The sequence below is a fragment of the Ursus maritimus genome, unplaced genomic scaffold, assembly GCF_017311325.1.
Source record: "Ursus maritimus isolate PB19 unplaced genomic scaffold, ASM1731132v1 scaffold_6, whole genome shotgun sequence".
Taxonomy (NCBI): Eukaryota; Metazoa; Chordata; class Mammalia; order Carnivora; family Ursidae; genus Ursus; species Ursus maritimus.
The window spans coordinates 51,912,658-51,928,353 of record NW_024426774.1 but is presented as its reverse complement, the minus strand read 5'-3'; the positions used below and the strand labels follow the sequence as shown (position 1 = coordinate 51,928,353).

At 50.3% G+C, this 15,696-nt stretch overlaps 1 protein-coding gene across 1 annotated transcript; it reads left to right on the top strand.

Moving 5' to 3' along the window:
• Positions 1 to 5,970: 5,970 nt before the first annotated feature.
• Positions 5,971 to 15,487, top strand: PROKR1 (prokineticin receptor 1). The gene is made up of 2 exons (XM_008699946.2): positions 5,971 to 6,568; positions 14,791 to 15,487. The coding sequence occupies exons 1-2, from the start codon at positions 6,084 to 6,086 to the stop codon at positions 15,485 to 15,487; spliced, it is 1,182 nt and encodes a 393-aa protein (XP_008698168.1). The 5' UTR covers positions 5,971 to 6,083.
• The last annotated feature ends 209 nt before the right edge of the window (positions 15,488 to 15,696 follow it).

The following is a 15,696-nucleotide window of genomic DNA, read 5'->3' as shown; positions in this document are numbered from 1 at the left end:
TCTTGAAGTCTTTGGCAAAAACTGACACGTAGAGATTGATTTCTCCAAGAGAGTTCCTAATATGACCTACCAGACTGTATCTACTTCCATTATTTCATTTCTTTCATGGGTGTCCTGGCCAATAAGTCATCCCAATTATGTCCTCCAACTCCAGAGGTTATGCAGGACCTCCCTACTCTGAAGCTCAAAAATGTCTTCATTGTGGCTAATATCATTACTAAACTCACACACCATTCCTTGTCAGGTCTTTGAAGGGGAAAGGAAAATTTGAAGTTTTGCATGGTAACCAGTCCCTAAGGTGGCCTCCAAATCAGTCCCCAGTGACCCCCCCCTTGGTATTCACACACTTTTGTGGTTTCTTCCCACATTGTACCAGGGCTATTGTGGTTGTTGTTAGTGTTGAATAACATATAACGGAAGTGGGGGTGGGGGGGTGGGCGTCAGCTACGAAGTTGTGAAGTCACTCAGGCAGCCTACACTAGGCTCACATGATGAAGAACCAAAGTCTCCAGCAACAGCCGGGGAAAAACTGAGGCCTGACAACAACCTCATGAGTGAAACTGGGACTGACTCCTCCGTCCAGCTGAGGCTTCAGATGAGACTGCAGCCCTGACTCACAGCTTGACTCCAATCCCGTGACAGACCCCGAGCCTGGCTCCACCTAGCTGAGCCATTCCCAGCTTCCCGACTGTCAGACACTTTGTGAGATAATATATGTTTGTTGTTTTCTGGTGCTGGTTTCAGGGTAACTGAAACAGATAACTCTGTGCTTTGATTTGATTTTTGAGTAGAGATAAATAGATTCAAGAAGACATTTGCTCTATGGAATGCCCACATGTGTGTGAAATGACAAATCAGTATTTGTCTATCCTGTACCAGGCTCTGAACTAAGTCCCTGGATTCCCAGATTTATTTGATAATAAGAATCACCTGGGGTGCTCGTTTAACATACAGATTTCTAGGCCCCTTCCCTGGGTTTGGGGTGGGACCAAGGAATCAGTATGTTTAATTAGCACCCCAGAAAATTCTATCATCAGGCAAGCCTGAGAAATATTGCAAGAAAGGATTCAAAAAAGGAACGAGACATAGCCCCTCTTCAGGTAACAGTGCAAAGTGGAAAGCAAATTGGTTGGTTAAGATCTCATGGAGCAAGATAGGGAAGAATCAGAGTGATAGTAACGGTTGGCATTTATCAGGTTCCTGCTAAGCATCAGGCGTTGTGTCAAACACTTTACCTGTTTTACTGTATTTAATCCTCACAACAACCTTATGCAACAGGAGCTATTGCCATCTGTACCTTATAAATGAGAAAGGTCAGCTTTGGTTACCATATTGCCCAGGGACACACAGCTCCTGTGTAGAGAGCTAGGTGGAAAGGAGGCAGGTGGTGACTCCATATGGCATTCTCTCAACCGCTACCATGTTCCATGTCCCAGGAGACATGAGACTCAGAGAAGTGAAAGCGTTGTGACATTTGTGCAAATGACAGGAGAAGGGGTTCGGGGAAGGATAGGGGCCCTGGGAGAAGATACTGTACACAGTGCTGGAACCTGGCAGTGACTTCCCAATGTAAGCTCAACTCATTTTGTAAATGAAGAAAGGAGCTCCAGAAAGTTTATGGAACTTGCCTGAGGCTTGATAGTGGCAAAGAAGAGTAGAGATCCGGAACCTGAGTAGCCCCCTTTCCATTGTGGACAACTGGAGGTCAAACTGGGATTGACCTTGGATGCCTCGCTAATGAGCTATTCTATAGATCATTTTAACTATTTTAAGTGCACAATTCAATGACATTAAGTGCATTCATCTTCAGAACTTCCTCATCATCTCAAACAGAAACTCTATATCCACTAAACAGTAACTTCCCATCCCCCCTCCCCTGGTTCATACCATTCTACTTTCTGACTCTATGAACTTGCCTATTCCGGGCTACCTCACATATGTGGAATCATATTTGGTTTTTTTATGTCTGACTTATTTCACTTAACATGATGTTTTCAAGAGTCACCCATATTGTAGCATGAATCAATACTTCATTCCTCTCTCCCCCATTTTTTTTATTGTGGTGAAATACACATAACATTTACTATCTTAACTATCCTTAAGTGTACAGTTCAGCGAATCAGGCACACTCACATTATTGTGCGACCATCACCACCATCCATGCCCAAGATTCTTTCCATCTTGCAAAACTGAAGCTCTGTACCCATTAAACAGTCACTCCCCCTTCCCTTAACCCTCCAGCCACTGGCAACCACCATTCCACTCTGTCTCTTTGCTTTGGACTACTCTCAGTATCTCATATAAGTAGAATTCGACAGTATTTGTCTTCTTGTGACTGGCTCGTTTCACTTAGCATTATGTCCTCAAGTTTCATCCATATTGTATCATATGTCATAACTTCCTCCCTTTCGGAGGCTGACTTGTCCCGTTGATTGTATACATCACATTTTGTTTATTCATTCATCTACTGATGCATCCTTGGGCGGTTTCCACCCTTTGGCTGTGGTGAATAATGCTGCTGTGAACATGGGTGCACAAGTAGTTCTTTGAGACCCTGCTTTCAATGATTCTGGGTGTATATCCAGAAGTGAAATTGCTGATCCTATGGCGATTCCATTTTTTAACTTTTGAGGAACTGTCATACTGTTTTTCACAGTGGCTGTCTCATTTTACCTTCCCACCATCAGCACACCAGCGTTCCAATGTCTCCACATCCTCACCAACACTTGTACTTCATTATTTTTTTTAAAGATGAGAAATATTCTCAGGTATGTATATTAAAAAAACATGTATTCTCAGGTATGTATAAAAAAAAACCAAAACCTGTTCATCCGTTGATGGACATTTGGGTTGTTTCCATCTTTTGACTTATTGTGAATAATACTGCTGTGAACACTGATGTACAAGAATTTGAGTTCCTGCCTTTTTTTTTTAAGTGAAACTTCTGGATGATAGGGTATTTAACTTTTGAGAAATCTAGACTTTTGAAGGAGATCCGTGCTCTGTTAAGTTGGCTCTGGTCATCCTAGCCTTCTTCTGGACAGATACGGGTGGGCGGGGGACTCCTTCCTCTCTCCGGCATCCACACTGTCCCCAGCCCCTCACTTCACTGCTTTCGGGAAAGCAGTTCTCTGAGGCTCTGTTACACAGAAGGGCAGACTGCGGAGCAGAGGCTGACCCTGGTGTGCAGCTGGGCTTGCCCGAGGGAGCGAGGTTTAGGTCGGTCCCTGCGACTCCAGCGAGGGCGGTGCTGTGGGCGGGAGGGGAGGCTCCTGCCGGTTCTTTGAAATCCCACCGGCTAAGCCGGCCGTGTCCGCCCTCTCCCGCGGCGGGAGCTGACCAGGTGAGCCGGCCCACAAGTCCCGGGCCCCGGGGCGGGCACAGCGGGCGGCTGGTGCTCCTGGCTCGGATCCGCGCCGAGCTCCGCGCTGAGCGCCAGCGCCCCGATACTGCCCGCGGCGGTCGTTCCGGAGCTTGAGCGCGGGGAGCGCTCGCCGCCCGGGCCCGGCTGCCTCCGGCGTGTCCTCTCCGCCAGCTGCAGTCTCTGCGTCCCCGACCCTCCCGCCCGGGCGCGACTCCCGGGTCCCCAGCCGCGCGCCTGCCCAGCGACCCCGACGTGACTAGTCCCGCCCCCCGCCCCCTCCGCCTCCCCGAAGCCGGGCCCCCAGTGCGTCCGGGAGACTTGCGGACTCGGCCCGAGCACGCCTCTTCTAATCAGCTGGAGGTGCCCTGGGCTCCCCGCGGCCACCGGGGGCGGGGGCGCCAGGGCGGGGCGGGGCGGGCCCGGGCCGGGGGTGGCCTTGCCTCGGGGCCCGCGTTCCTGGGATCTGCGGCGGTGGCGCGAGCGCAACTCCCTCCCGAGCCGGTAGAGAAGCCGGAGGAAAGGAGGAAGAGAGGGGACCGGTGCGGTCCCTGCGGGCCTCAGGGAGCAGCAGTTCGTGTCCTCGGGCCCGGATACAGAACCGGGACTTCGTCCGCCCGCCGGGATGCCGCAGGTACCGAGCGCTCACTCCCGGAGAGATGCTCCGAGGACCCCACGCTGCAGGCGCGGCCGCCGGGTGCAGGGGTCCTGAGTGGGGAGAAGGCTTTACAAGAGACTTGCTTTCGCGCTCATTTCCTCGCGGGAGCCGGGCTACCCGTCCCTCTGCCCTTGGAGTAGCCTTCGCGACTCCTTGGAAAAAGCTGGGAGCCCCAGAGGGCTTCTCAGCAGGGGCTGCAGAGAGGCTTCCAGTGATCCGCCGGGTCTGGCCAGGGGGCGAGCGCTCAACGCCAGGGCCCCAGGGGACACCGGGTGGGAACGGAATGGGGTTCCTCTTCAAGAGGCAAGAATACAAAAGAAGAGATCGCAGGACAATTTCTCCCGAGTGCTAAATCTCCCAACACCCCCCGCGCCTGGAGAAGTGTTTATTACCCTTTGTTTTAAAAACCTGATTTGGAGCCTTCCAGGTAGCATGCTTGGAGAGTACCCCGGGGCGGGGGGGGCGTGCCTCGGAGACACACGGGGCCTGAAAGGGGTGAGGACTATCCCACCAAGGATTGCAGCTGTACCTGTGGGGACCCCAAGACTCGGCCCCTTCTGACCTTCAGCTCACGGTTGTGCTCACACCTGACAGGGGCAAAGGGCAGGGACTGAGCGGGACAGAACTGATGGCTCAGAGGAAGGGAAAAATGTGAGAAAAATGGGGGTGAGGAGTTGGGGGAGAGAGGCAGGTAGTGGCTGGGCCTCACTGGGGCGCAGAATGACTTTACCCCGGGTCCCCCAAAGACAGGCTCTGGAGAGCTCACCAATGAGGAGTGTGGACGGCAGGCTTTCCCAGGGTACAAGGGCTGCTAGGTGTCTCTGGGTTCCAGGAGCCTCGGGTTTCCCATGCCTGCCTGCCCTCTCCGGGACATTGGACATGCTCTCCAGACCCCAGCCTTCCTACATCTCAGCAACGAGGTCTGATGTTTGCAGGGTCTGGGCTGGCCTGGGACTGCAAGCAGAGGGCAGGGGTTCCTCCTGGTTTTGGGTAGCCAGCAGTGCAGTTCCCCCCTCCCCATGTGCTGCCGTCGGGTCATCTGGGTCAGGATTCCCCTCCCCTTCCTTGTGGCTGACTAAGGAGGCCTGAACACTCAATAGTAATTCTTTGCAGTCCTGGGGTGTAACACCCTCCCTCTCAAGGGAGCTCCCTGCTTTACAGATGTTATTGATCTACTGCCTGGAAGATGTTGAAACTCTGAGTGTTTAAGTCTTTACCTCAGGACACACCACCAGTCAAGGAAGGGTTTGCTCCAGAGCCCCCTCGCTAAGCCATTCCGTGATTTAGGCAGTGACTTCAACCTTGAAGCCTCTGTCTGGGGACAGGCCTTGTTAAATGCTGTGCCTGACTATAGGGTCACAGCAGACTTGGACATGGGGCAGGAGACCCAGGGAGGAGAGGGGAAAGGGGGCTGCCAGGTAGGCTTTGGGATTTTAGAGCCATGTTCTGCCAGAGGAAAGAGACCAGCTTGGGGAGCAGACAGGCTTGTCTCATAGATGGCTGATGACATTCAGAATAATTTCTTTTAAGCCACAGAACTGGACAATTTCACAAAGACTAAGTTCAAGCTGTTCGGAAGAGAAGTAGAGTTTGGAGCAGGTCACTTCCATTCTTCAACTTCCCCCACTCAACTTTGGTCCTTTGCAACATTTCAGATCTTCAATGGAGATGAAATAAATTGAGCCAGTGCCTGGTTGTGTCTATAGCAATCCAGCCCTCCCTGAATGAGTGGGTATGTGGTTTTTATTCATTTGTTTCTCTCCCTGGTTCCTTTATTTCCACTCCATCACTCAGTGTTCGTTCTGAGCAGGTGGCTCGTGGGTCTGATTGGGTTACAGGATGGTATTAAATTTGGCCAGCTCGCTCACATGTGTAGCCAACTGTTTGTATGTCTTTCAAAGGCTTAGAATGGAGCTCGGATACTCTACCCCAAGATGCCGGCAGACACATTCTAACTCATTAAAGGAGAGCTGAGTGTAAGCAGAGAGGGGAGAAGACATCAGCCTCCCACACACCACCTCAGAGGAATTCCAAGCAGGGTTGCTCAGAGCACCGCCTGGCCAGATGGAGATCACCACGGGGGTCACGGATGAGAACGCCACCAACACCTCCACCAACTTCCTTCCTGTGCTTGCCCCCCATGGAGCCCAAGCTGCTTCCTTGCCATTCAACTTCAGCTATGGTGACTATGATATGCCTTCGGATGAAGATGAGGATGTGACCAATTCCCGTACTTTCTTTGCTGCCAAGATCGTCATCGGCATGGCCCTGGCGGGCATCATGCTGGTCTGTGGCATCGGCAACTTCGTCTTCATCGCGGCCCTGGCCCGCTACAAGAAGCTGCGCAGCCTCACCAACCTGCTCATTGCCAACCTGGCCATCTCGGACTTCCTGGTGGCCGTCGTCTGCTGCCCCTTCGAGATGGACTACTACGTGGTGCGCCAGCTGTCCTGGGAGCACGGCCACGTCATGTGCGCCTCTGTCAACTACCTGCGGACCGTGTCTCTCTACGTCTCCACCAACGCCCTGCTGGCCATCGCCATCGACAGGTGAGTAAGGCGGCACAGAGACAATAGCAAAGGGGCGTTGGACCTGCCCCTTCCTGTACAGCAGGTGGGGACTGATGAGAGACATCTCTGTTCCCCACCATGCGGATGCAGGGGGGGGTCAAAGTGGGCCCATTGGCGGGATAGTAAGGAGAGTGCTAGTTTTCCAGCTGTGGGCAGACAGAGGAAGTAGAGCTCGTTAGAGCCGAGCAGTGGGAAGGCTTTGACCCCTCTGCTCTGGACATGCTCCTAGATGTACTGCTTAAGTTCTGGGGGTACACAGACAGGCATGAGGAGGTGTGGGGGACAAGTGTGAGTTCCAGGCGGGTACCTCTTGAGTCAACTGGGAAATCCTGAGGAAGATTTTCTCAAAGTACAAGCAGCCCTCCCCCAGCCCCCAACACCAGTTGATTTTAAAATAAGATTGATGATTTGTTTTGAACAAAATAGAAGAAAGAAAAAGAAAAAAACAAAAAGAAAAAAAGATAACATACTTTCACGTGTTCTTTGCTGTTGCGTAATCAGTTTGCTCCTTTGCATACATTTGCATGTGACGGTATGGAAGACCTGTTTCTGGTGATGGTAAATCAAACCAGTAAGAGCAGTCTATGCAAATCTTTCTTCTGTTGTGTGTAGTCCTTTCATTTAGGACAATCACTTGTGCTAAGGGACCAGGGTGGTTTTGTTCCCCCAGGACAATCTTTGCAAGCCCCTCCGCCCAAGGTTTACTCTCATTTACGAAGCACCATGGTATAGTCCAGAGACAGTTGCCCGGAGGCTCAGGGCCTCCATGTACTTGGATCTGAACAGCCCGTCTCTCTCCCTGAACCCAGAGAGCCTGGAGCCCAGATGCCCTCCCAGTTTCGTGGCCTCAGGGCTCTGGTGGAGTTTAGCCTGCCCCTTGCCATCAGGACCTCCCAGGGCAGTGTTCCAGGGAAGAGCACAGCAGATAGAACCTATTTTCTGAAGCCAAAGGCAGAGCAACCAAAGATTGGATAACCTGAAAACAGGCCACTACCCAAGACAGGGGGTCAACCTGTTCTCAAGAAGAAATCTGGCTTTAAAAGCATTAAAGGTTGGGGCCTTCGTCTCCTTTCTCATGGAAGGAATGGCGAGGAGCCCCGGCTCGGTCACCTGTAGAAAGAAGGTGCTCAGAGTTTTCATCCTTGCAGAGGGCTACTTTGGCCAGGGTCCTCCACAGGAGTCTGGGAGCTCCACGCCATTTTAGCCACCCAGGAACAGACCCTGGGTGAATCAGGAAGAGGACAGTCAAGCAGAGTATCTGTCCCTAAGTCCCTTTCAGGGCTCTCCAGGAGGAGCTCCAGGAACCTTGTCTCTGACCTTTCTGAAAGTAGAGGTTGAAAACATAGAGGGTCCTTCCCTGAAGTTTCACTCCAGCAAGACATCTTTGCAGAGGGGGTGCTCTCAGCCACTAGAAGTGGGGTAGGTTAGTGCCTGCTTTGGGGCAGGCCCCTGTTTCCTGGGCGAGATCCATTTTACGATGCAGGGGCCCACTTGTGGGAAGGGGTCACACGGCAGGAGGGAGTGGCTTCAAGGGGGACAGAGGCCAGGATAAGTTAAGGGGCATGGGGTTATTCTGAACATGTAAGAGGTGATGTCTGTGTCAATCAACCCACCTCCATCTATTGCATTTTTTCACATTCGATTCCTACATTTATACCAAACTCAGCTTGTCTGAAATCCTGCAGGCATTTCTCTTGCAGTGTGCGTTTGTGTAATGCAATTTAGATACAATAAAAAGGTTCATTGCAGAACAATGCCCTGCACGTGGGACTGTTATGGCTTATGGTGGGTTTGTGATTGGAGACTTAAAGCCAGACATTGGAGGAAAGCGCTGTTGCCTACACAGGCCATCCAGGGGCCTTGGCCACCTAACGGGCTGCTCCAAGGTGTGAAGTTCCTTTACTGATGTTGTGATCTTTGCTTCAAAGTATTTGTATGTGTTTTTACCATCTAATTTCAGTTTTGTGGAACAGGACCTCATTGATTTTTGACTGGCCTTGTGTGTTGTTCAGGATTTAATCAGGGAATTTCAGGTTCTATTTGGTTAGTTTGGGGCAACTCATTTTTATCTCGATCTAACAAATACACTCCAGTTATGAAAGTGCCTTTATTTTTGTTTAATGAAATTGCAGGGGTTGCGTTAGTGGTTATTCTGCCAGGATTCAGACCCCTGCTGCAGCACCTGTTAGTGGCAGGGCCCCCTGTGAGTTCTTAACCATCCCTCTGCCTCAGTTTTCTCATATGTACAATGGGAATAATAAGAAAACCTAAGGTAGCGGGTTGCCTTGAGGATGAAGGGATTAAAGGAAGCAAGTATGTAATTGTTTAGAACAAGACTTAAACCAGAGTAAGCAAAAGCGAACAGCGGATCTTATAATTCTTAAATTAACCCTTCCAGGAACAACAAAACAAACCCAAGTGAACTAATGAAACTTTTCGAGTGGCTAACCTCTTCATTTTCATTGAAGTGATTGTTTTTAGGATGTGATGTTAGAAAAAAGGTAAGACAAGGTTGCTAAGAAACGCAGCTATGAAGATACAGCGGAACAGAACTAGTTACGTTCTAGCCTCTCTGTTTCTGAGCTTGGTTCCAGGGTTCTCGTAGACAGCTACACTAGCACAACTCCGTTGTCGCGGCTCTCTCTCCCTTCCTCCAGCAAGCCTTGGTTTACAGGACCTGTCAGTGCTTACCCGCCTCACCTCCGCCCTGTTCACTCCTGCCTGGGCTCCTTGCCTCGGTTCAGTGTCTCTTGGCTCTGCCGAGCGGCCACCGCTCCTCCCCGCACAGTCTGTGCTAAACTCATTCATCCAAGCAGCGCGTCTTTGTCTTCCTTTTTGTTTTTTTAAAGATTTTTATTTATTTACTTGAGAAAGAGAGAGAGCGCGTGAGTGCACGAGCAGGGGGCAGGGGTAGTGGGAGAGAGAGAAGCAGGGTCCCCACTGAGCGGGAGCCTGATGTCGGGCTCCATCCCAGGACCCTGGGGTCGTGACCTGGGCCGAAGGCAGACTCCCAACCAACCGAGCCCCCCAGGCGCCCCCAAACAGCGGGTTTTTGTAGAGCCACTATGATGTGGCAGAGACCCGTCCAAGCACTGGGGGTACCACGGGGCAGGAGAAAAACATCTCCTCGCCTTCGTGGGGCTTTTACCCACAGGAGTGGAGAGAGATAACAGTCAGGCAAACAAACAAAAATAATTTCAGAAATGCTCTGAACAAAAAAGACAAACACTGAAAGGGACGGAGGATGGGAGCTGCTCCAGGTACGTCGTTGTCAGGAAAGTGTCCCTGAGGAGAAGGCATTTTAAGGGAACACTGAAGGAAAAAAAAAAAAAAAAAAAAAGCCAGCCGTGTGAAGATGGGGAAAACGCATTCCACACAAAGGAAATTATCAGTGCAAAGGCCCCAAGACAGGAACAAACATGAAGTGTTCTAAGAACAGAGAAAAGGCTCCTGTGGCCTGAGGGAAGAAAGCAGGGCTGCAGCTAAATTAATCTTCTGTCTCATACACATCTCCCCTCTCTTGCTCAAAAACCCCTACTAACTCCATTGTCTACAAAATAGGCTCAAATCCCTTCGTCTTTTATTATGATTATTGAGTCCCCAACGGCCTCTCAGTCTCAGGCTAGGTAAACACATTTATGTCCTATTTTCTAAAAGAGGCTGCCATCTTTTTGAGACCTGTCACGATGGCTTGTTACATTTCTATTCATCCAGGGCCAAGCACTTGCTGAGAGTGAAGTTTTACTAAAATCCTAGGTGCCCAGAATTCACTGACAGCAAAAAGTTACAAAAGAAACTGAGTTATAAAAGTTACAAAAAGAGCTGAGCTCTCCAGGAGCTTACCATCCCGGGGAGAGGGAGGGGGATGGTGGAACTAACACTTAAGAGACAGAACATAAAGTAAAGGCTAAATCCCACATGAAATTTACGGAAGGGTGACATCATTGTGTACTAGAGTAGTCAAAGGAGGCTTCATGGAGGAGGTGGACTTTTAACTGGCCTTCAGCAAATGACAATCAGGACAGGAGAGGTTTTCCACAAGGGTAGGGCAGTGTTTGCAAAAGACGAGGTGGGAATGCTTGAGGTATGAGGTCCCTTGAGGTATGAGGTCTGTGGGATCCTCGGGGGCAAGGAACAGAAGCAAAGTCAAAATCAGAAAGGATAGGGTCATATTCCAGAAGATCTCAAAATCTAGGTAAAGAAGTCAGACCTGATGGAGCGGGGAGCTGAAAAAGATCATCAGAGGACTCTGTCCCCCAAGGTCTGGGTTCCCTCTTTGATGTGGAGACACCTGCACTGGCCTCAATGTGTAATGCATAGATCCCAGAGCATGTGGGACACCGGGGGACACTCCCTTCTTTACCCAGAATCCAGAGGATATAGCCAGCCAGCCTGCCCACTGCCCACTCTTGTCTTCTGTCTGCATGGGGCCAGCTAAGGCTGAGTATCTGTGTTCAGTCTTAGGAAGCACAAATGCTGTCCTGTGAGCTCATTGATGGGGCTGACTGGCCCGAGGAGCGGGTTCTGAATTCCCTGATCATCTCATGAATGGCCTAGAAGCTGCTGCAAGCATCATCTCCATGGTTTGATCTGGGGCTGGGTCCTGGGGATGGAGGGAGCCTGAATACTCTTTGCTTAATCACCCAGCCCACCATCATCACACAGTCACTGCCTGGATGTTTCTTTGTCCAGCAGCCTTCATTCTTTGTTCTCTGGGCAATGTTGGCTCTAAGTGGATCTGGACCTGAGCCATTATACTGGTAGACACAAAGGGCAAGCCAAGGGCATACGTGTAGGTACGGAAAAGTTGCTGCCAGTTGCCCGACTCCTTGGAACACCGATAGGTAAAAACCGACTGTGATAGAGAGAAAAGAGAAGGATGGTAGGATTCTGCTAGGATGCCAGGAGGGTAGGAAGAAGGGGTGTTGCTTGCTCTGATAGGAAAGGGAGGGGGACAAGAGGGGGATTGGAGACCCAACTGGATTCGGAGCGAGATATGGTTGGGTCTGCATCATGGTTGTGTCGGTTTCTAGCTGTGTGGCCTTTTGGCAGGTTATTTAACTTCTCCAAATCTCAGCTTGCTCATTTGTGAACTGGCCATCTTTGTTCTCTTACCTATTCAATACACTTGGGGATATGTAATGAGAAAGTGCATTTAAAAATGCTCTGTATGGGCACCTGGGTGGTTCAGTCAGTTAAGCGTCTGCTTTCGGCTCAGGTCATGACCCTGGGGTCCGGGGATCGAGTCCCGCAGTCCCGCATCGGCTCCCTGTTCAGCAGGGAGTCTGCTTCTGCCACTCCCCCTGCTTGTTCTCTCTCTCAAATAAATAAATAAAGTCTTTAAGAAAATGCTCTGTAAATTGTAAGCTGCTTTACGAACAGAAGCAGGTATTACTATGCTAGAGTTCCGGAGTTGTGATCTTAGCACAGCCGAGGCTGCTGGCAATCCTTGAAACAGTTTTGCAATTTTCCTTTTGGTAAATGTATTGGGAGGGCCTCTTGCACAGCTCCTAGTGCTGACCCTGGGGATGGAGTCGGGGTGAAGGCCGAGAGAGCCAGGATGGGATAAACATCTGATGGGGAGCCCCAGGTTACCCTGAAGATTAATTTTGATGTGAAGATAAATAGTTCCAATAAAACAGACAGTAGCAGAGAACTTGAAAATGAAGTATTTGCCAATAACAGGTAAAAAAAAATTGCTACTTATACAGAATAGCTCTGAAAAAAATACATTTTAGGTTGCTAACCATTTCTTGTAAATTAGAAGCCTATGATTGTTTATATGCAGTTGGTGCCAGCAGACCGGGTCTGAGGACCCAGAGAGGGTCCCGCAGGACCAGCCAAGAGGGTCCCTGGCTGCACGCTGGATAGAAAGCAAACACAAGCCAGCACAAGGTGAAAGCAGTTTACCGAAGGTTTAGAGAGAGTGCAGGGACAGAGTGGGAGACTCAGAAAGGAAAGGAGAAAATCTCTCCTTTGTTCGAGGTCTGGGGTTTTTCTTGGGGACCGTGGTCTAGTATACGTGTCCTCCCAGGCATCCAGGAACTGGTTAGAACAAAGACCAGGGCCCACATGTTACTCCTTGGAGCCGGGGGTCTTCGCGTTGAGATGTCTGGAGCTGGTGGTCTGGAATATGCATATGATGGCTTCGTCGGGTCATTCTCACCTGGTCTTTCCTTAGGTGGTATCTGTTCTAAAGAAATCTTTAACTCCTTGTCCCTTCCAAGGGGACATATACTTTTGGCATTATGAGGCGTGTGTAACGTGGGGGTGCAGTTCCCAGCAAGAACAGAAGCAGGAAAAGGAGCAAAGAGCAGATTTTTATGGAGTCCTATAGTTGCCCTATCTCACAGTGTCTAACGAGCCGCGCAGTGTCTCTGTGAGGCTGGCGAGGCAGGTGATATTCCCATGCTACAGATGAGTAAGTTGAGCCCACAGGGCTAAGAAAAATGACTCAAATTCACTTATCAAGTATGTGGCAAAGCTGGAATTAGATTCTTGGTCTTCTGACTCCTAGGTCGGCATCCTCTCTCCTGCTTGTTCATTGAAAAAAACACTCTGACCTTGAAACATCACAGAGACTGAGGAAGTTGCCATTGAGAAAGGAAGGGATAGAAGTATATAGTGAAAATCCATATAGTATAGAAATATTCTTTGACGGAGTAATCACTAGAACATGGTGGGACAGATAAAGAGGGAGGGAGCGAGTGAGAGCAAAGATACTAACTCTTAGTGTTTGTTACGAATCCGAGCGAGTTTGGTGCACTCTGTATAGTGGGAGCACTGCCGTCCTTATGAAGGGCCCATACACGTGCATTGAGCCTGTCAATTCCACCTTCAGTGCCCGGAAGATAGGCCAGAGTGACAGGGACTGTTGCCGGTGGCAGAGCACTCAAGCAGCCAGCTGGGTGTACAGAGAGCGGACCCAACCCATCAACGTCATCTCGGATCTCCACAAGAGAGCAGCAATCTCACGCCCGCGAACTCTCCAAATGACACTCGGTGGAGCTGGCTGCCTGTGTTTGGGGGAAGAGGGACACAAACGGCAGGAATATAATCAGAAAAAAAAATAGGAACGAACTTCTTCTTCCAATCAAAATCCCAAGAACGATGACCTCAAAGGGATTGGTTTCAAAGGAAATAGAGTCAGTCTGGCTCTCAGGCTTCTCTCACATTTGCTCTTGGCTCTACCTGGGATAAGCCAGGGACACGTGAGAATGTGTTTATTTCCAGCATTGTTTAGCCATTCCCGCCCACTTCACTCTCCATCTTGCTCCTTCTCCAACTTCTACCCCCTGCCAGACACAGAAAGTCTTCCAGGAAACCAGAGCTCTCTGGGAAGGAGGCTTTCATACCACACAAATGACTCACATCCCCCAGAAAGTGCTCTCTCTTCGTTCCTGGACCACTATGGCAACAGCAGTGTGGTTTTTGGGGAAAGAACAAAAGCAATATCTTTTACTGTCTGGTGCTTTGTGGTTAAAAAAATACATTCATATATATTCTTGATTGATTTTTCACATCAACCATGAGATAGGGTTAAATGTTTTCTATCAAGGGTCCTGGGGTATATGACTTTGAGAGAGTCATTCATCTGTCTCCAGGCTCCATTTTTACACCTGAAATATAAGGTACGTGGTCACGCGCTCTTCCGTCACCTTTGCATATAGAGCAATACTTTTAAAAATGTGGAATGAAGACAAAACTTTGCCCACTGCTTCCACCGGAAAGGGCAAGTTCTCCCGACACTCTTTGGAATTATCAGGCCCTCTTAGCTCTAAACGGTGGGGTTATCAGGATGAATGGCCCTGGAAACAGGAAGGACCTGGGAACAGTGCCAGGCCAGAAACCAATGGGAGGCATTACTACCACATTTAATAATAGTTACCATTTATTGAGTATATATCATATTTAAAACTGTGCCAAAAAATTGCGTACACATTGGCACAACCAAGCAACTTAACTTTTGCAGGTAAGAGAACTGAGATTCAGTGAGATTAAACGAAACCTGCCCGAGTTTGCAGCAGCTAGGAAGGGGTAGAACTGGGGTGTGCTCTCAGGCCTGCTTTTCTTGAGAGCCCACATCGTTGTTTCTCGTCCACACCTACCATTCGGTTGCACCTTCTAATGTTGCCCAAACAATATCATCACCCAGAACGTCCTCGTCACCGTGCTTGACCCTATTTCTGTCCTTGTTCTAGATACCTGGCCATTGTCCACCCGCTGAGACCCAGGATGAAGTATCAAACGGCCACTGGCTTGATCGCCTTGGTGTGGGTGGTGTCGGTCCTCATCGCCATCCCGTCGGCCTACTTCACCACGGAGACCGTCCTGTTCATCGTCAAGAGCCAGGAGAAGATCTTCTGCGGCCAGATCTGGCCGGTGGACCAGCAGCTCTACTACAAGTCCTACTTCCTCTTCATCTTCGGCATCGAGTTCGTGGGCCCCGTGGTCACCATGACCCTGTGCTACGCCCGGATCTCCCGCGAGCTCTGGTTCAAGGCGGTGCCGGGCTTCCAGACGGAGCAGATCCGGAAGCGGCTGCGCTGCCGCCGGAAGACGGTGCTGGTGCTCATGGGGATCCTCACGGCCTACGTGCTGTGTTGGGCGCCCTTCTACGGCTTCACCATCGTGCGCGACTTCTTCCCCGCCGTGTTCGTCAAGGAGAAGCACTACCTCACGGCCTTCTACGTGGTCGAGTGCATCGCCATGAGCAACAGCGTGATCAACACGCTGTGCTTCGTGACCGTCAAGAACAACACCGTCAAGTACTTCAAGAAGATCGTGCTGCTGCACTGGAAGTCTTCCCACAACAGCAGTAAGTCCAGCGCAGACCTGGATCTGAAAACCACGGGGCTGCCGGCCACCGAGGAGGTGGACTGCATCCGACTGAAATAACCCGCTGGACCCTTCCAAGTTTAAACAAAGACAGAGCCTTGGGACGCTGACCGGTGTCCTGGGATACACACCACCAACGAGAACCCTTGGTTTGCTGCAGAGGGCAGAGTGAACGGACAACTGTGTGAACGCCGTGTTCCAGGAGCTCAGAATTTCTAAAACTGATGTGACTAGATACCAGCCCCAGGGGCCAACATTCACTGAATGGC

Bases quoted from the DNA above. Each gene is read 5' to 3' on its own strand.
- PROKR1 (XM_008699946.2), top strand. From the start codon at position 6,084: ATGGAGATCACCACGGGGGTCACGGATGAGAACGCCACCAACACCTCC. The intron at 6,569-14,790 runs GTGAGTAAGGCG...TCCTTGTTCTAG, and splicing joins CTGGCCATCGCCATCGACAG to ATACCTGGCCATTGTCCACC.